A 21,043-nucleotide genomic window follows, 5' to 3' on the forward strand; every position below is an offset into this window, starting at 1 on the left:
AAGGTCTTTTGCATACATGTAATTCAGACTCTCGTCTTCATTGCTGACCACACAATGTTCGCAACATATTAATGTACATTTGTGCCAAATTTGGTGCTTGTATCACAAAATGCACAATTCTTTTGAATATTTGGGCTAAGCCGCCCCACTATATCGGCCGGCCTCGAAGACCGAAATTGTGACGGTGTCACCCGAAAAATTTGAAATTACGAAATTTGAAAAAATTTGAAAAAAAAAATTACGGAATTTCAAGTGGCCCAATATCTGAAAATGTTCGCAACATATTAATGTACATTTGTGCCAAATTTGGTGCTTGTATCACAAAATGCACAACAGGTTTGCTATGCTGCTACACTATAGGTGACAAGAACAGGCCAATTCAATTTTGGTTCAGGTCCGGATCCAGATCCAGCCTATCAGTAGTATACAAAACGTAAACTGTTCACCCTGGCGGAGGTATGCACTCTACTGAGTGCTGTTATAGTTTTCAATGCAACAAATCGATTTAATAATTGAGTTGTATAGCTTTTGTGAGGAGAAGGGCGAGGGGAGGGGTTTCTGCGGCTGCACATGGAGCTACACATTTAACTTTTTGTACTTTTGCAATACCTTTTCATCTAGTAATTAAGAAAACCTTATGCATAAATTTCATGAAAGAAGAAAGCTTGTTCATAAAATTCCTGCTGTGAAAGAAATGTTTTTATCAGCAGGTGATTTGGGCCAATATACTGTAATACAGTGTTAAAACATAAGTATCTAATTAGTTATTCTCTATGACTCGTGGCAAGGTACAGGCACTGTGTCATAATGAAAATTGAATTCTCGAAGTAATGCTCATTTTAATGTAAAATCAAGGCCAAGGGCCTGGTTATGTAATTATTTGTGCAGTAGTTGGAGGTGTCGTATATAGGTTTTTTTTAGTTTGAAATTTGAATAGCAGCACTTTTTGTGAGTGAAATTACATTAACGATAAAATATGCCAGGGTTCTAATGCAGGAATCTGCAAATTTTGACAATGTGAGAGGCCATAAAGAAGCTTCTAATACTTGCAAACACTAAAAAAAATTCATATTTGTTTTTTTACAAAAACCTGCTTCATTTGGAATAAACTTACCCACGCAACATTTGGTTACCAGGGGACTCAAAGTGATCATGACTGCAAAGTGTGCCCGATCCACTTGCACTGGAAAGGTTAGATCAAAGTGTGGGAATGAAGCAGTCAAAGCCAGAGATCCACCAGTCGGCTTCTACCGACTCCTCTCCGGCCTTGCACCCCCAGCTCTCTCTGTGCTTTGTCCCCCAAATATTCCTACAGGTCGCACAAGATCTGCCAGCAACCCTCTGATGGTTAAACTGCCGAAATCTCGGCTCTCTGCTCACCTTCACTCTTTCATTCCTCTTTTCTCCCGCCTCTGGAACAAACTCCCTCACTCCCTTCAATCCCACTCCTCCCTCCAGGTCTTTAAAACAGCTGTTCACCACCATCTCTTATCTTCCCCCATCCAAAACCTTGATCTTTTCTACCCCCGCTAATTCACCCCAGATCCACCTTGTTTGAAATTCCAACTTCTTTCCTGGAAGTCCTGGCAGTGTCCATATGTTTTATACCTCTCCCACCGCCCCCTTCCCATGCCCCCCCCCCCCAAAGCCCTCACCCTCTCTCAGATCTCTCGATGTCTCCATGTCTCTCGGTCCCTGCTCTCAAATGTTGTGTTTGTGTCCTTCCCCCTCTCTCCCCATCTTGTCTACCGCTCCCGATGTTATATGTTTTATGTGTCGGTTTGTCTTTCTGTGTGATTAATGTTCGCTCTTTCACGAGCCTCGATCTTGTATACAAAAAAAAAAAAAAAAAAGCAATTCTTTTTTCTTGGCAACTTATATTGACCAAAATTCAGTTTGTCACTAATTGACAATTCGAGTTGTTAACGATTTTTCAATTGCAGTCGAGTTGCTAGAGTAGACCACTGCTCAGTTTTCATCAGTTCAGTTGACAATATTTCCATGTGCTTGTCTGTTCAGCTGATGATATGAATTTTTGTAATCGTCTGATTTCACTCTTAATTTTGCTAACTAGGTAGAATGGCTACAGATGAGTATTCACAAGAGGAAACTTTGCAATTGATCGTTTTTTTATGATAGAGTATGTTTATGGCATGTGAGATGTGCGGAATATAAAGAATGCAATGAAAGAAATAAGGCAAATATAAAAATTAGGAAATGTTTTCTGGAAATCACCAGAATGAAAAATCTCCAAACTCAGTATTTTTCCTGGAGAAGAAAACGTCCAAAGTAATCAGTGCAACAAATGATATCCCCAAAACACAGTGGAAGTATTTTGAAGTACTTGTATTAGATTCTCTCAAAATGTGTGCAACTAGGAAATCAAAAAGGAATGTGGCAAGCAAATACATTTATATTTTCCTTTTATAGATAGCATTTTGCTTTAACATTTAAAAATAGTATCTTATATAAAATGCCATTTTAAAAATGCTAAATTAATTGCCAATTTCTCAGTCTGTGTGTGTGTGTGGTACATTCAGAAACAGCAATTCAGTTGTAAATTTTTTGTCAACTAGATTGACAAAGAAATGCTCGGAAATCTCAGCCTCAGAGACCATTCACTCTACAGGGTCATAGAGAACCTTGGAGTTGGCCAAACGCTGACAATTCTCATTTCTCTGCAGTTTCCTCCCAGCCAGTTTTGGCATTGTTGATGGACACTCCAGGCATGATGGAAAAATTGTTCCCAAACTTCCACTTAAATGTGTCTATATTGCAATGCTTTCATCGCGGGGAATGAGGTGCCTACATTATGTGGAGTGTACCATTAATGATATCCAGCTGCTGGTTTCTTGCCATTATTAATTAGCTGCATGCTGTTTTGTCTTTTTATCCAAAGGCAAAGCTCGTGGAGGAGCTAGAACACTGAACAGATCACGACGTAACAGAACAAAAGGAACAATAGAAAGATGGTGGGGACGGGGTGGGTTGGAGGCAGCATACAGCACAACAGGCTGAAGGGACACAATAGATTGAGACTTGGAGAAATAAGGGATGTGGAGAAGAATGAGGGCTAGGGAAAGACACACGCGTTGGACAAGATCGATATATAGAAGCAAACTGCCAGCAAGGAAAACCTGGAAAATTGGAAAGAGGTCTTTCATTTGAATATGAGTTTTTTGCTGCTTAGTTCATCATATTAATAGTGCAAGATCTTCGACTGCAGTTATATCAAATGTCACGTAGTTAGAAACGATTGGTTTGTTAGTTTGCTAGCCAGCGGCCTGCATTGGTCTCAATATGAATAGGGGAGAAGGAACGTGGTACTGAGATAAAGATGTGTCAGTTCAATAGACGCAGATGTTTGAGAGCCGCTACATTCAGTGATTGGTACTGAGGGGGACACATGCCGGGAGTTCGCGATCCGCAGGAATCATGAGTCTTTGTTCCAGAGATACATGAAGGCACTTACCCTCCTGGTCCGACCAAGTCGAGTGGGCATGTAACCTCCCGCCCAGACATAGTCCAGGCCCTGCTTATAACCCCGTATACAACTCATCCGCAAGAGATTTTGAAACTTGATTTGAGTTATTGGACCATTTACCTTTAAAAATCACACAGGTGCTTCTTCGGAACCGGCTGCGAATGGCCGCCAGGGGTGAAAATCCTAGATGGCCGCCAGTAGCCATATTGAAAATATAAATTTTGAACCACTCACCATAGAAGTATGTGTAATACCTTGTTTTATGGGTTTTTGGGTGTGGGGAATCTATTTGTGACATTATTTTCATGATTGAAGGCTAAGGTCACATGCTAAGGTCAAGGTGAAGGTCAGAAATCACAAAAAACGACCAAAATCTCAGTTTCACAGACATCGAGAAGCAAACTATCAAAGTTTGATGAGTGATACAATTACTGATGTTTTGCAACTTAACTGACTGTGGGAATAAGTGTAGGCCATGTCGTTTTTTCAAATCTTGTTTATTTTACAACTTCTCATTTTATTTGGCTCACAATATCATAGGCATCCACATTGTTCACTTATGAATTGGAACATTTTAATCATTCTTTAGAACACACAATCTGAAAAAAAGAAAGAAAAAAAAAGCTACATTACAGTGCAATATAATACCTGCATATAAGCCCTATTCCTTATAATTATGACTAAAAATAAATGGTATATGAGTCAGATGCCCAGACGAGAGAGCTAAGGTGGGAACTTGGCATTTGTTTATTTATTCACACAGATGGGCTCAACAACCTTCTTATGGCAGTAGATCACACACATAACTTCTGCTGCTTTGCAGGAACAACGCTTTGAGTTACACTTCCCACTACAGCCACACAGGGTCAGAATTTTGGTGGGGATCGGCTTCAGAGACTTAAGGGGCAGGAGCGTGCCTTGGTTGATCCAACCATAATGAATAGGGTCAAGCAGACTGGCATCAGCTAGCATGGTCAAGGCATTCCGGATCACGTAGAATGCCCTCCTCAAATGTCCCCAGATGACGCTGGATGTGGGTGGTAGTTCTTCTAGCCCTACCACTGAATGCCTGTGGGCGTTGAGTCTCAAGTGGTCAAATGCAGTTGCAGTGGGTTTGCTTCTCGCACTGGCCCATACATGGATGAGGTATTGTTCCACCTGATGTATGTCCACTTCAGAGAGAACAGGAGATAGTGGGGCGGCTTAGCCCAAATATTCAAAAGAATTGTGCATTTTGTGAAACAAGCACCAAATTTGGCACAAATGTACATTAATATGTTGCGAACATTTTCAGATATTGGGCCACTTGAAATTCCGTAATTTTTTTTTTCAAATTTTTTCAAATTTCGTAATTTCAAATTTTTTGGGTGACACCGTCACAATTTCGGTCTTCGAGGCCGGCCGATAGGCAAAGTGTGACCGGAAGGGACGAGGTTCTCCTGACCACGTGGCCCTCGATCTGGGAAGCGAGAGGCGTTCCATTAGTGGACGCGCCCCTCACGCCCGACTTTTGGGCGGCCCCGGCAGGCCGTTTGTTTTGACGTTCCGTGACAGGCCCCGCACCCCCACCTCCGGGCCGACCGGAAGCTTGTGCTGAGTACATCATACCTGAACAACTCAGTGAGGCAGAACACAGCAGTGCACACCAGGGTGACCCCTTCAGTGCATAAACCAATTAACCTGTCCACTGCAGGGCATATAGAAATGAAGTTATTTTCTGCATATAATAATAATATAAGTTCAGTTCTATATAACAATTTCTGTTATCACAACTACCACTACAACTACCACTACTACAAGCTTTGTCTGGAATTTTGTGGACTAACAGACAAACAGACATACAGACAAGCTGGGATCAAAACATTACCTCCTTCCACCATTGAGTGTAGAGGTAAACATCATGGAAATTATATCATGCCCTAGATTTAATTCATGCTTACCCGTGTATTTGCTTCACTGGTTCACAAGGTCTTTTGCATACATGTAATTCAGACTCTCGTCTTCATTGCTGACCACACAATGTTCGCAACATATTAATGTACATTTGTGCCAAATTTGGTGCTTGTATCACAAAATGCACAATTCTTTTGAATATTTGGGCTAAGCCGCCCCACTATGTGTTCAATTCGCAATGGGGAGAGTGATAAAAAGTGAGCTGGTTTTGCAGAGGAGAAACGATAACAAATCTTGAGAGAACACAGACCTACAGGCTACAAGGCCAAATTAGAAATGGAAGTAAAATGCAAATACATAATCCTTTGAATACACATATACTTTGACAAGATAAAAGGACAAACAGGTGGTGTTAAATGAAGGTGAAGGTGTTATGGTGTTATGAAGGTGAAGGTGTTATGGAAGGTGTTATGGAAGGTGAAGGGTTGAAGCGTTATTTAGGAATGGAAGGCACGAAATGTGGAGATGAAGAATGGCTGGTTACGGGATACTGGATGGATTACTGGATACATTTGCTGGATACTGGATAAATTATTGGATGATTAATGAATGGAATGATTAAGAAGGGAAAGTCCAAGCTAAACCTAGACATGGGGAGGGAAGCCTAAGCTGCAAATCTAATGAATGACATAGCTCACCTGGAACTGACTGACTGACGCAGCAATAGATGGATGCCCTGAACCAGAAGGAAAAGGTTAGGGCCATCTCTCTAGACATCTTTAAAGCCTTTGACACCACCTGACATCTACCCCTGATATATATGTGGTCTTCCTTTGGTATTCCAGCCCCCTGATCAAGTGATTGTATGATTTCCTCGATGAGTGGAAACAGTGGGAGGTCCTTGATGGTGTCCTTTTCCATGACCTTCCCCATTAGGCTGAAGTTCCACAAAGCAGCGTCTTTGAACCTTTGTTATTCTATATCAATGATCCATCCAATTCTTTTAAAAACCAACGTTACTATTTTGCCGATGACTTGGCCTTGTTATGGTATTGTGAGATAGCTAGGCTAGATGGTGCTGTTCAATTGTATGAATACGAATGAATACATAGGAATCTGGGATGGAGAGAGGAAAGGAAAATGATGCGAGAGGTGGAGGAGATTCACATTAGAGATGAAGTGTTGAACTGAAAGGCCTGCAATCAATTAAAGATGAAGTCCTGAACTCAAAGGCCTGCAGCCCATTTGCTTGTTCCCCAGGATAGTCACGAGAGGATGGCTTATCCATTCCCGTCTTACAAAGTCTGGTGTGGGCCTCCGATACCTTTTACCTCACACCTCACAAAGGTGAATAATTGTTTTTGAAACTGGAGCAATGGAGCATACACTGCATAAAGCCCCTGTAATAACAGGACAAATTGAATAGGCTATTGCGGAAGCGAGAGCAATTACACACGTCACTTTAACGGCTGTTTACATACAACACTAGCATCTCCCACAGGGAAGCAATACAGATGTGATTCCAGACCCAGCAACACTCTGAATGAACCAGCAAAATCAAAATCTTCACAGACTCTACAGGCACACCATGTCAGCACATGCTGCCGTTGTGGATGTGCATTGCACTTGGCCAATTTCTCCATTTGCTCTGCGATGGATGCAAACTGGCTGCAATGTGGCAAACCTGGACATTTTGTTCAAATATATTGTGCTAAAGAACCCAAAAGCTAGGTGACTGTACTGGATGTGACTGTTTTATGCATAGACACGCATAACTTTGAACAAACCAGAGGGAACCTGTCTTGTGATCTTGTTTGCACACCTGGGGGACAGGCTTCTCCAAATAAACAACTGGTAGTCTGACACAGGCTCAGCAGTTTCAATACTCCCTGAAGACTACTCATCACGGTGTACAAGTCTTTCATACAGAGCTACATGGATTGTGGCTCCCTACTCTGGGCTGTTGCTCCTAAACTTGTTCCTTTGGAGTTGGTTGAAAACAAGGCCTTCAACACCATTAGAATTTCATGATTTCCAAGGACTGGTACCCTCCCACTGGCAGTAAAGTTGGTGGTTCACTATTGTATAGAAGCTCACATTTGGCCTTGCTCCTCCTGATCTCTCTCCTACCGCTGCACTCGCCATGTTGCATGCGTTCCTGAAGAAACCCTCAACTGCTCACCCTACAAATGTCCAGACCGGTTACCCATCTGCATTCATTCACCCCCTTATTCTCTTGATTGTGGAATCGTCTCCTTGTGTCAATTGTCTCACTTCAGTCTTTCGAAGGCATTGCCCAACAGTAAATAATGCAATCATCCATACACATCCACAATCTTTTCGATGCATGCTGATGCTTTCTCATCTTGTTCTTCTCTTGGAAAAATGATATTTATTTGTGGTGTTCCCCCATGTGTATTTCCTTGCCCCATACCCCTTGGTAGTTTGTGAACCTGCTGCCCGTTGTCAATTAGCTTCTCCATGAGTCTAGACCCGTATATATGAAAAAGAAAAATGGCGACAATCAATATGGATCATAACTCCATGTCGATAGTAAAACTTAGTGTCCACAAGTAATCACAGGAAACAACAGCCATCTTTACAAAAGCTAGACAATAATACATATGGGGTTCATGTAAGGTGCATATCTACCAGTGATATGGGTTGTGAAGATCTGCCGTGCATGACTATGATGTGTGAAATTTTTATGCCTCTGCCGACAAAGTCGCCGGAGGCATTATGCTTTTGGATTGTCTATCCGGCTGTCCTCCGTCGGTGCATCTGTCTGTGCGTCCGTGATAGCTTTTCCTTACCATGATAACTTGAGAACGGCTGAAGGGATCAAAGTCAAACATGGTACAGGTATGTATAATGAGGTAAAGATTAACTGGTTAGATTTTGGGGCCACAAGGTCAAAGGGCAGAGGTCATGTTAGATAAAAAAATCTTCTTTTTTTTTTTTTTAATGTTGAAGGCTCCAGCCATGGACTATATAGCCCTCATCGAGGTGTATGATGTGTGATGAAAAGATGAAAGGTGTATGATGAAAAGTGTACGATGTTTGTTAGCGAGAAAGAGAGATTAAAGCTAGCCTGGTAGCGATAGTTTGAGTGACACAGAAAGTAAGACCAGAAATCCTGACATGGAGAGTGTAAGATGGTTCCGGGCACCACTCACCACGCTACTAAGTCTACAAAGCGTTTTTAAACTAAGTCTACTACTAAGCACTACTAAGCGTTTTTTCGTTCAAAAATTTTGGAGATTAGCAAAACTATAAATTTTTGGAATATTCAGAGCATGAGGAATCCAAAAATTAATGTTGGCATTTGCGTAGGCACCTTTGCGAAAATGACACTCAGGACAGTGATGAAGATCTGTAAAAGCATATTCCTGAACGGTATAGACCTAGTAGATCCTGTGTATAGGACTTATAGTTCAATCTGATACCAACAAGGCTGCTTTCTTGCTTTATAAACCCATACCTATAACTTCAAAGGACTTGCCATATCATGTATTATGTAATACAGTTATATCACAAATATAAAGACAATGGTTTTCAATTACCTTTGTTTGTTGCTTTTCTATAATCCTGAGCACTATTTTGAGGCCTTTATTGGATTCCTTGACCCAGAAAACATGGGATTAGCATATTTAATTAAGTTTCTAGGAAGCCGAGATAGCGCAAAATTCTGTATTTTATGGCGGCCATTTTGAAAATCCAAAATCTGTGTCTGTGCAAATGCCAACATTGATTTTCGGATTCTCCATGCTGTGATGATTCCAAAAATGTATAGTTTTGCTAATCTCCCAAAATTTTGAATGAAATTATATTTGTTAACATAGTGTTGCGTATCTCAAACGTCGGCCTTCCCCTTACCAAGGGGGGATTAATCCCCTTGTCTTTTATCTAGCCGACGTGATCCGGGGCTATGGCGTTCCTTCCGGTCAGCGTTGAATGGGGTGGTAGGCCGAATTATTCCTATTACCTAATTACCAACGCCTCCCGGGAAGCAAGGAAATAACCCCGCCCGAACCACGGTTTTAGTGGAAACGCCGAGCGATAGCGAGCCGTGATCCGGGCTGTTAACAGGTACTATACCCGATCTGAGCGGTTGTAATCGTGCCACGCGTACCCAATGGAAGAAATCACTAATACGGTCAGATTAAGAAGAAATGAAGAACAAGCAATTTATTACACAATGTACAGTGAAGAAGAAGAAACACAGTGCAGCCTTAAGAACAGTCTTAACTTATCCCCTGGACAAACGGGCCCACACACACACACACTCACACACTCACACACACTCACACGGGGATGTAGATGGTCAGGGTCGATGGTCCAGGGATGGCGTCCACAGCTCGTCCTCCGGGTCCCCGACTTGTACCGCGAAGAAGATGGTAGGACAGACGGCAGGCGCTCCTCGTGGTTCGTTGGCGTGGATCGGACAATTATCGGGGGAAAGGTCCGCCAGGCTGGCGGTTACTTCGCAGCTCAGCCGCGTATGTAATAAACGAACCGGCGCTATATGCGCTCCAACAGTTCAAATGGCGAAGCGCCTCTCCCAATCGTCCTCTTTGGTAAAGCGCGTATACCCCTTCTGGCCAGTCCTTTCGCACGGGAGTCCTCTTGATAAAGCGCAGTAGTCCTGTTGCAAAGCCCCTCGCTCATCAGTCCTCTCGGTAAAGCGCATCGGTCCTTTCGATAAAGCGCATCAGTCCTGTTACAAAGCCCCTCGCTCATCAGTCCTCTTGATAAAGCGCATCAGTCCTTTCGATAAAGCACATCAGTCCTGTTACAAAGCCCCTTGCTCATCAGTCCTCTGGAAGGGCTTTGCGTGCACGGTTATATAGCGCCGCCCAGCGAACCCTCTCAAATTTGCCAGTCGCGCTTTGACCACGCCCCTCATGCCATTCCACCCGAGCCCTGGTTGGTCGTTGGCTCTTACCGGCTCCGCCCTTGACGTCTGCTTGACGTGGCCACACCCCGACCTCGCGATCCTCCCCCTTTTCAGGCCTACCTCATGGCATTTGGCTGGTTTGAGCATCCCAATGCGAGCGGCAATAGCAACAATGGGGCGCAGACTGGATGCTGCCCAACGAGGTAGATTTGGAGGGTGGGCCGCAAAATGAATGGGACCTACTCTTATTTATTTTACACAACGCAGGTATCACTATTGGGAATGGCCTTATTCTACTAATAACTAATTCGACTAACTATAACTAATGTTCTAAGGTGGCCTATGTGTTGCATGTGGACTAACTATGGGGGAAAAACCGTTAACCTTTATTAATCAATATGTACATTCTGAGAACCGCAACAATAGTAAACCTGACTAGATCGTTGATGATTATTGTAACATCTATCATGTTTTATGTTTGGGTTGGATACCACAGTGTAAAATTAATGAATGGCTATCTATTTATCATGTATGCAGATCTGGTAACGTTTTTCCAATCCTTCCATGCCCCATATAGTGATTATAAAGTTAACTTAAACTGCCAGGAAGTATATTAGAGTACAACTGCAGTTCTAAGTATATCATTTTTGCCTAATTCTTGCTTCAAGGCCTTAAACATGCCCTCGCCGACGTGTAAAAGTTTCTTTGTGATTTAAATGCTTGTGATTAGGTTTTGATCCGCATTAGGTAATCACTCTTCGGCGATTAACTTTGAACGTGTGACCATCACACGATTAGAGATTCAACACGCGTCTAACTCTTAAACGCTTTCGTAAATTCGGCCCTAAGCTATATTGTAAACCATGGCACGCAGCGAAAAAATAGAAAGCGCTTGTGAAGCCTTGCCCAAGTGAAAACAGATGCAGCCTAATGAGAATTTTCTAATAATACAGACACTCCCAGTGCAGATGCTTGTAAATTATACCGAATGGAAATGGAGAAGCTCATTTCTACCTGAGCAATTACATTTGCAAAGCTCAGTATTTGTTCAACAGCAGTGTTCAAATTTTTTTACGTGTATCTGAGAACAATTTCATTTAATGAGAATATAATATGGGTTTTTTTATATTATTTTTTTTATGGGATATTGCCCGCCACAAAGCCAGGAGGCCACTCGAGGTGGGGGCGACGCAAAGAAACAAAAGCAGAACAACCAACCCCTTGGATTGAAACAAGACAAATGTAAAAAGTTGTCTTTTCACAGAACAAAAAGGGCTGGGAGGGGTTAACTAGTCTGCTTCGAGACAACAGTGCCTCTACCCCCATTTAATGCAAACAAGAGGCAACGTGTCATTTCTCATTACCTCTGCCACCAAAGGTGGATGGAGGTTATGGTTTCATCCCTATTTGTCTGTCTGTGAGTACGATATCTCATAAAGTTATGGACGGATTCGGACGAAATTTGGTGGACAGGTTGGACATGTGACAAGGACGAATTGATTTTATTTTGGTGAAGATCTGGATATGAGAATTTTATAATTTTTAAGTGATTCATCAATCACCATTGAGAGATGGGGCCAAAATGATATATAGCATGGTATTTCAAAATGTTGCGGGTGGGTTATGACAAAACTTGGTGAATTGTTGGGTAGGTCACAATAACAAGCTGATTAGATTTTGGTTAAGGCCTCAAATTTTCAGGTAAACAAGAATACGCCAAACGTAAACTGCTCAACCCGGTGGAGGTATGCGCTCTACCGAGTGCCCTTATAGTTATTAATGTGTTACTTGGGATGATGCTGTCTTTTATGTTCTGATGTGGAATGCTTTAACTTCCTCCAGGACCTGGGGGATAACCTCCACACTCCTATCTCTAACCCTCAATCTTTTTTTCTTTGCTTACACTGCAGGTCTAGACCCAGCAAAGGATCCTTGCCGCAATGTAAAGTGTGGTCGTTACAAAGTGTGCATCGCACAGGCCTACCACACTGCTGTATGCATCAGTCGCCGCCACCTTGCACATAGGTGAGCTTTCATTTTTTGCATGCAGATGAACATTCTAACCCAATCATCTTTTCTCCCATCTCCTTCAAATAATAAAATGGAAACACTTATTTTAGTACAATGCCAGTAAATGTAAGGTGTCGAGCAAACCGAAGGCTCTTCTTTCACTGGCTTCAAGTGCTTAGGTATGGAGGAGCAGGAAAGGGGTTAACATTACTGTTATCCACAGATCAACTGTTATTAATATCTTACAATCAGCAAGCTGGTACTTATCTTGCTGACCTCAATAGGATGACAGGCTGGGTTGACCCCTATGGTATTATTTGGGCATCTTTGGGGTATGAACTCAGGACCTCAGCTAACCACCTTAAACATAAAGCCGCCACCAAGCATCACAAGATTGTAAGCAAACTTTCTTTTAACAATCTGTGATATGAACACAATATGGCCTAAAAGGTGGAAGCAGTCAGTCTATATACTATTGCCAAAGAAAGGGGATGCAAGAGAATGTTCAAATAACCAGACAATTGACTTGATTTCACATGCTAGCAAAATATTATGAATGATCATTCAACACAGAATAGAAGACTTCATTATGCGAGAAATGCCCATTGCGCAAGCAGGTTTCAGAAGAGGAAGAGGTACAAGAGATCAAATCATAAGTCTGTGGTCGTTCATGGAAAAAGCAAGGGAATATCAAATGAAGGTACAGTATATTTCTGTTTTATAGATTATAGCAAAGCTATTGATTGAGTTGATCATTAATTAATATGAATTATGTTGAGAGAAATGGGGATCTCTGTGCACCTGATATGTCTGATAAGAAGCATGTGCACTAAACAAGAAGCTCCAGTAAGAACAGAGCATGGAGAGACAAAATGGTTTGGAATGGGAAAAGGTGTCAGACAGTGCATTCTCTCTTCCTACTTGTTCAGTCTGTATTGTGAGTACATCATGAATACATCAAACATGGATGACATCTTGGCTGGAGTCAGGATTGGAGGAAATAATTATGTCAACAACCTAAGGTATGCTGATGATACTACTTTGTTGACAGAAAGTAAGCAGGACTTCATGAAACTACTGCAGACAGTGAAGAAGGAAAGTGAAAAGGCTCTTCCTTATTTAAACCTAAAAAAGACTAAAATCCTGTCAACTGAGAAGATCTGACGTGTTCAGATAGGGAGACAATCACATGGAAGTAATGGGAAGTTTCATCGTCCTGGGTCCTGAGATTGAAGTGAGTTGAGAATGTGGAGGGTAAATTAATAGATGGTTAGCATTGGGAAGAACAGCAATGTCAGGATTGCCAAAGATCTGGAAAGACAAAGATGTGAAAATACAAACCAAGAGGAGGTTTGTGAATACTCTGGTATTTCCAGTTGCAATGTATGGATGTGAGTCATTGAGAGTGAGGAAGAAATAAAGGAAGAAGATTGACGGTTTTGAAATGTGGTGTTGGAGACAAATGTTGCAAGAATGTTGCAATTGTTGAATATATTTTTAGACAGTATGTAATAGATGAATCAATGTCCATAAACTTTTGTCAGAAGAAGAATCACAAATTTTAATTCCTGAGGAGGACAACACTTTTGTTTACAAGGGAATACACAGCAAGAAACAATAACCTTTATCAAACCAAGAAGAGCATACTACAATTCACGGAAGCACATTGCAAGATTCACTACAAAATCCTAGATTAAAGTCCCAAGTGAAAAATCCTGGTACAGTAGAGATGTACATCAAAGGAAACATCAAAAGGATACACCAAATAACAGTAGCATGCACAGTATACAGTCAACATACAGTGTAGACAAACCAAGTAAAATACTAAGTACAACAAACCAACATTTGCAAACCAAGTGAAAATCCTACTATTTGGACGTCAGTCCTGACCTTTATACTAGTTGAAAGTGGGAGGAGAAAGTGGAGAGGGAGGAGCGAAGATGGGATTCGTTGCTATAAAAAATGGGAGGGGGCATTAGGATTGGTTGAGCAAAGTGTAGGAGGGAGGTGGGGATTGGTGGTATGAAATATTGGGGTGGGAGGGGCAAGGATCGAGGGATACAATGTGATTGGTCGAGTGAAATGTTCGAGTGAGAGGGATATCCCGCTGAGTGAGGAGAGATTGAGAAATGCATATTAAAATATCCTTAATCAGGAAGATATGTCCTTCCTTTGTTTGCACCAGGCTCTCCGGCGCCAAGATTCTCCCAATTCCACTTGGAGATTTTCAAGGACCTGGAAAGTCATTCACTTCATGTGAATGTAACTACAAATAACTTTATATATATTTACTAATTAAACTTTAAATATAATCTTAGAAATACCTGAGTTTTGCAAGAACATCAAATTATCTATCTATAATTCCATTAATCTCTGTGTGTATGTGTGTATGTGTGTATGTGTGTATGTTTGTCTGTGACCGCTGTTTCTCGACAACTACCGGTCCGATATACTTTAAACTTGCCAGGTATATTGCTGGGGACCCGAGGATGTGCCTTTTCAAGGTTTCATATTAATCGGAGAAGTAGTTACCGAGCTATGGCGATTTCTTTACCAAACACTGCAAGCCGTTCGCTTTGGACCAAACCATTGCATGTAAATAGAGGGGGGGGGGGGTTCTGTGGTCGTTGCGAATGGACCAAACCATTCATGTAAATAGAGGGGGGGGGTTCTGTGGTCGTTACTGCCACGTGGTTTCAAAGTTTTTTTTTGTTGTTGTTGTTTGCACGCATGTTTTTTTGCACCCACGTACGGGCACGCCCTAGGATGTTTACACACACACACCCCTACACAAATTTTTTTTTTTTTTTTTTTTTGGCAAGGAACGGGCACCCACGTACGGGCACGTCCTAGCTTATATATAGTACGGGCATGCATGCCAGGTATATTGCTGGGGACCTGAGGATGTGCCTTTTCAAGGTTTCATATTAATCGGACAAGTAGTTACCGAGCTATGGCGATTATTAGTAAAAGTAACGCAAGCCGTTCGCTTTGGCTTTGCGAATGGACCAAACCATTTCATGTAAATAGAGGGGGGGGTTCTACCGTACTCGCAAGCCGTTCGCTTTGGCTTTGCGAATGGACCAAACCATTTCATGTAAATAGAGGGGGGGGTTCTGTGGTCGTTACTGCCACGTGGTTTCAAAGTTTTTTTTTGTTGTTGTTGTTTGCACGCATGTTTTTTTGCACCCACGTACGGGCACGCTCTAGTATTGCAAATTTACACATGAGAACTTAATAAGTCATAGTTCCATCAAGATTCCAAAGCTCAGAAGTCCAACTGCTACATGCGGCAAACTGCAAACCAAACGTTCTCACAAGTCAAAAGATCATTATAATGAATATATATATATATTATAAACCCTATATATATATATTTTGCAGTGTAAGAAAAGGTACAAACCTATATATATATATATATATACATACCGTTACAAAAGATCCATTGAGAACATCTTAGGTCAGAATGCCGGCGACAGCTATCCCACCAAACTGCATGCACGTTGTAGATATTTGGGAACAAGCTTCCAGGACCCCCTTTTCTACACCTTCTTAAATGCAGACTAACTCCGATCAAAACCCCAATAAACTATAGGCTTATTTGATTCAGTGTTTAATTATTGTTCCCCTGAAAGATTCACTGAGAACGTCTAGGTTTTTAACCCAGAATGCCAGAGATAGCTACCCGGGCGGAAAAACTTGCATGCAACTGTATGAATCACTGGTATCTATCTCCGAACCATTGCTCAGTTTGCTTTTCCTGTAAAACCCAAGACTGCACACAATTTTTATAGTTCCAGACACAATTTTCGCAAAACCTAGTTATAACATCAAAGTGCAGATGGATACGTGAATTACCATCCCCCCAGAAGTCACGCAGGCAAAAGTGGGAGGGGACACACCTTGCAAATAATTACAAATATTTGCATCTCATTTTTTTAAACAATGGTCTCGTACTGACCTCGTACTGAGACGATTTGTCACAACAAAAACTTGTTTACCAAGTGCATTGGCAAGCAAGCATCGAGTGTAATTAGTTTTACTAAACATAATGGAAATTGTAAACCAGTTAAATGAATGCTAATTACTTCAGATAACCTGGTTAGACAACGTGGCACCAGCTGCCAGTTGTATTATTTACCTTGAAAACAATATCCTTCTACAACTTACTTATAGAACTCAATAAAAACATTTCATAAAATATATTTGAGTATATTTTAAAGACATAACGTAACGAGATATCCTGAATCATTATTTGACATTGTACAGAATTATTTATCATTTGAGAAGACCTGATCAAGATGTGGTCTACCATTGCCTCTACTAAGAATTTACTTTCTCGAGCAAACAAATTTGGTCAGAGTGCCAGCGATAATTAATCTACACAAAATTTGGTCACAAGGTGTGCAGGTCCCAAACACGATGTTCACAGGTTGTAGCTCATAAAAATCACTCGATAAATTTACACTTCCACACAATGTACTGGAAGAAGAACAAACAAATTAGTGCTTTAAGAAATCAGACCATTAGGTACTTTAGAAGCGCTGATGCTAAAATGGATGGAAACTGTCATACTCTGGAAACATCATGCGTGCAGAAAACGAAAGTCTGGAAAAGGCAACCATACTGGGTACGGTTGAGGGAAGAAGAGGAAGAGGCAGGCCATGTATTTGCTGGATGGGTGGGGTAAAGGTTGCAACCAAGCTCTCTCTGTCAGAGCTTTGTGAAGCTGTGCAGGATAGGGATGTTTGGATCACATCTATGTGGAAATCAGCCAACATCACAGCATTATATAAAAAGGTGGAAAAACGGATCCCGTTAACTACAGACCAATTAGCTTACTTCCAGTCATCAGCAAGGTCATGGAATCCATCATCCATTATGGACATAAAAAAATTCTTTTCTCCAACAGCCTCATCTCAGATAATCATTTCGGATTCAGATCTGGTCACTCTACAGTGGCTTGTAAAAGTATTCACCCCCTTCCAATACCGGTAATGCCACATTTAGATAAATTACGAATTATGGAGAAACAATTTTTCCAAATGAACTTTTTTATTCATAACTGAAAGGATCAAACCAAACACTGTTATAGTTGAAGGAGGTTGGCTACATATCAGGAACACCTGCAAAAAATGTCAAGCATGGTGGTGGCAGCATCATGTTATGGGACTGCTTTCCATCAGCAGATGGTAAACATATTATTTTGTAATTAAAAATAATGATTTCTTATTATAATAACACCAGTAAGTATGAATAAAAACATAAAATATGTACACACATTAATAAAAAACATAATTGCTGTCACTCCTACTCTGATGCAACTCCTCCTAATCTGCGCCTACCCCATATCAGCAGTGGGACGAGACTCATCCTGCTGCAAAACGAAGGTGGAATAAATAGCACTGATTGGCTCACAGTGTGTGTATACAGTACAAACAAAGGTGGTGGGTGTATTATGGATGTTCATTCTTTTTTATAGTAAACCTTATCTGAAGGACAAAGAGCTCTATACCGAATCACATTATACGGGGCAGCGTTAAGTGAGTATCACTGTATACATTTGATTCCAAACTACACTTTAAGCTCTATGTTAAGGTACATATTTGGGATGGGTGAGGGTTTTCTTGTGTTATTTAATACAGGAATTGAGTTTGAATCTGATTGTTCTTACCATGATCTTTTTGTATTTGAGGTCAATCAAATCCAAATCAATTGATGAGACATTTGGGAAATGTGGTGGTTGTCTTGCGTGACAACACATAAAATATTTAAATGAATAATTTTAATGAGTAATGGTTCAACCTTGAAGGTTTAAAGATGATATATGTTAGAAAGCACAAGGTTGGAAGCTGACAAAATTGAAGTGGGGCATCTTTAGATACCTGCAACCCCTTCACTTTTCAATGACATGCATACACAAACACTTGCTAATGGGCCAAATGCTCAATCATGTGTATGTGCACATCCAAAACTAACCACAATGCATTAAAGACCAGAATAGTCTTTATGAGTAGCTTGGTTTTAAATAACGAATATTCATACCTTTATAATGCTAAATCTGTATGCTTGCATAGCCTATAAAACATGCTATGCAGCAATGAAGGGGTCAAATTATAATGGGTGTAGAGTCTATTTTTGATACGATAGACTAAACACAATAGTAAATGTGTGCAGCGAGATAGAAGTCGCAAACAATTAAAATAAAAATACAGAAAATCTTACTATAATTCACCAAATGTCTGTCCGTCCGTCTATCTGTCTGTCTGTCTGTCCGTTCGATGGTACCGCAAAAACGGCCAAACCGATCGCAACGATATTTTGGGTGGGTAATCCTGGGATCCCCTGGAGTAAAATAGGCTATATTGTTTTTCCAATTTCCGCTTTGGCCTCCAGCATTTTCAGGTTTGGACTCCCGCATCACGTTATTTTCCCAGGTGCCGCACAAACGGCTGCACCGATCGGCTGCACCGATCGGACTCGGTGACCTCGGACAAAGACCTTTTATAGGAACATGGGTTGAATCCCTGCTTGAGAGAATGCCAACCCCCTCCCCGCCATCACGGTCGTCTCTCCAACTCACAATCCCACGAGATATGCGGAAAGGACGACCCAAAACCAATTATCTTCTTTTTGATTCGTATATAAACATCATTAAAAGTAAATAATGACCTCGGCCAAAGTTCAAACGACGTGGGTTTAATCTCTACATGAGAGAATTCCACATAGCTATTTGGGTGGTGTATAAGCTAACAGATCGCTGTCTCCATCGATCTTGCCAATGCCGTAACACCTATTGGCTCAAAATCCTTTTAACTGTTGACTTGGTAGTTTTTACAATGAAGGAAACACATATGGGGAGTACATACTACATAGCGATTGTGAATGTGACAGCTCTGAGGCGTCTTTCGCTTCGCATCGAATTATTCATTACATTCATTCATTTAATGATCATTACGCTCATTCTTACGCTCATTAAACGTTCATTAAATGATTATGAAAATAATAACGAAAAACATTACGAAATTACGTTCACACCGTCACATCAAACACTACCGTGAACACAAACATCATCACAACATCGTCACAATGAAAACAACGTCACAAACGTTACGTTACGTAATTCAAACCGTGAACACATCGAATATTGGAGAGCCCATTGCCCAAATTTGAAACACGATGAAATAATATTTACCAAAATGAACAGTGATGTGGCTTTTATTGAAATTCTACAAATACTGTCTAGATTTTGATGATTTGCGTGTGATATGATTTAACGGATGTTTATATAAATCGTTTAAATTTTTTTTTAAAAGCCTTCAATTTCTGATATTTTGCCTTTTCATTTGGGCCTCCCAATTGAAGCCCCACCCGCAGGGTGGGTACCGTTGCTAGTATCTGAAAAATGAGACTCTAAAAATTTTATTGGTATTCACTGCAGGAGAGGTGCTTTTGATTTTCTTCGCACCTTGTCAACTGAGAGAATAATATCGTCATGTAATTCTTTCCTCATTTATGATAGGTAATCAAATTGATAGTGATGAGGCCAGAGTAAAACTCCCTATTTCTTGGCAATTTATTCGAGGGAGCTGCATCTGATCTGACTGGCCAGGACCCCAGTGTTATGGCAAAATTAGCTGGATTTCAGCATGAACAAAGATCAAAAATAAAATTTCCCCTGACAATTTGTCAGTTTAGTTAAATCTATCAATGAGATTATGGCGTGGGCAGCATTCAGCTAATACCTACCACTCATCGAAAACCCTGTTACCTAATGTTGGGAAATGCTCTGTGGTTTTGGCCTTTCTTTTGATCTGTGTATAAATCATATTTAGCAAGAGATTGCAAAGTTGAAATTGGTAATTAAAAATGAAACGCTGACTTTCAATAAACCAAGAAGCTGTGACCTTATATCTTGCATTGCCAGACCAGACGTTAAATACATGCACACAACACAACCAGACACGGTGGCGTAATGCTTTGAACATCTCCTCTGAGAATGGGAGATCGGCGGTTTGAATCATGGCCGAGTCATACCAAAGATTTTTTTAAACGGTAAGTGCTGCTTCTGTGCTTGATGTTCAGCATTTAAAAAGGATGGAGCACAGACAAACAACCACAGGTTGGCAACCGCTGTGTAGGCCTGATTGGCCTAATGGCCTCCTCCAGTGTTGATGTTCCTTGCAAGGAAACTCTGTAATTGTGTGTGTGCGCCTCATAACTTTTGTCAGGAAAGTTTCAACAAACTAATTAATAATTGAATTAGAGGACACATAAAAATGTCAATTTTAATTTGATTGACTTGAAATTTAAAGATAATTTGCATATTGGGGTACTGAACTGGATCACCAATCAAAAACTAGAAGCCTATTGTTTTTGATGTTAAAGGTCAAGGTCACATACTGTAAAATCATAAATTTCCATCCAATTGACTTTATGTTTGAACAGGGTTTGCATATTGGGTCACTAAAACCTATTTTTGAGGTGAAAAGGTCAAAAGTTCAAGGTCACATAAAATCGTTAATTTTCATCTGATGGACTTGAAAATTGGACAGACTGCATATTGTCATTGAATTGGTTCACCAATCAAAAACTAGAAAGCTCATTGTTTTCTGAGGTCCAAAGGTCAAGATCGCAGCAACTGATTTTGCAACTACCGTGTGCGCCCACTTGTTTGTGTCTGTCTGCTTGTCCTGTCTGTCTATCCAGGCCGTGACTTTTCTTTCTTTTTTTTTTACCATTTTAGCTTTTGTTATCAC

The 21,043-nt window shown here is 40.9% G+C and overlaps 1 protein-coding gene across 1 annotated transcript in view; it reads left to right on the top strand.

Annotated features, from left to right (window-relative positions):
- SPOCK3 (SPARC (osteonectin), cwcv and kazal like domains proteoglycan 3) overlaps positions 1-21,043 on the top strand; it is a 573,699-nt gene that overhangs the window by 243,785 nt on the left and 308,871 nt on the right. The window contains exon 5 of the mRNA XM_068125117.2: positions 12,185-12,299. Within this exon, the coding sequence (XP_067981218.2) occupies positions 12,185-12,299 (115 nt within the window). The remainder of the gene's footprint in view (positions 1-12,184; positions 12,300-21,043) is intronic.

The sequence above is a fragment of the Myxine glutinosa genome, chromosome 8 (genome assembly GCF_964187855.1).
Source record: "Myxine glutinosa chromosome 8, kmMyxGlut1.1, whole genome shotgun sequence".
NCBI lineage: Eukaryota > Metazoa > Chordata > Myxini > Myxiniformes > Myxinidae > Myxine > Myxine glutinosa.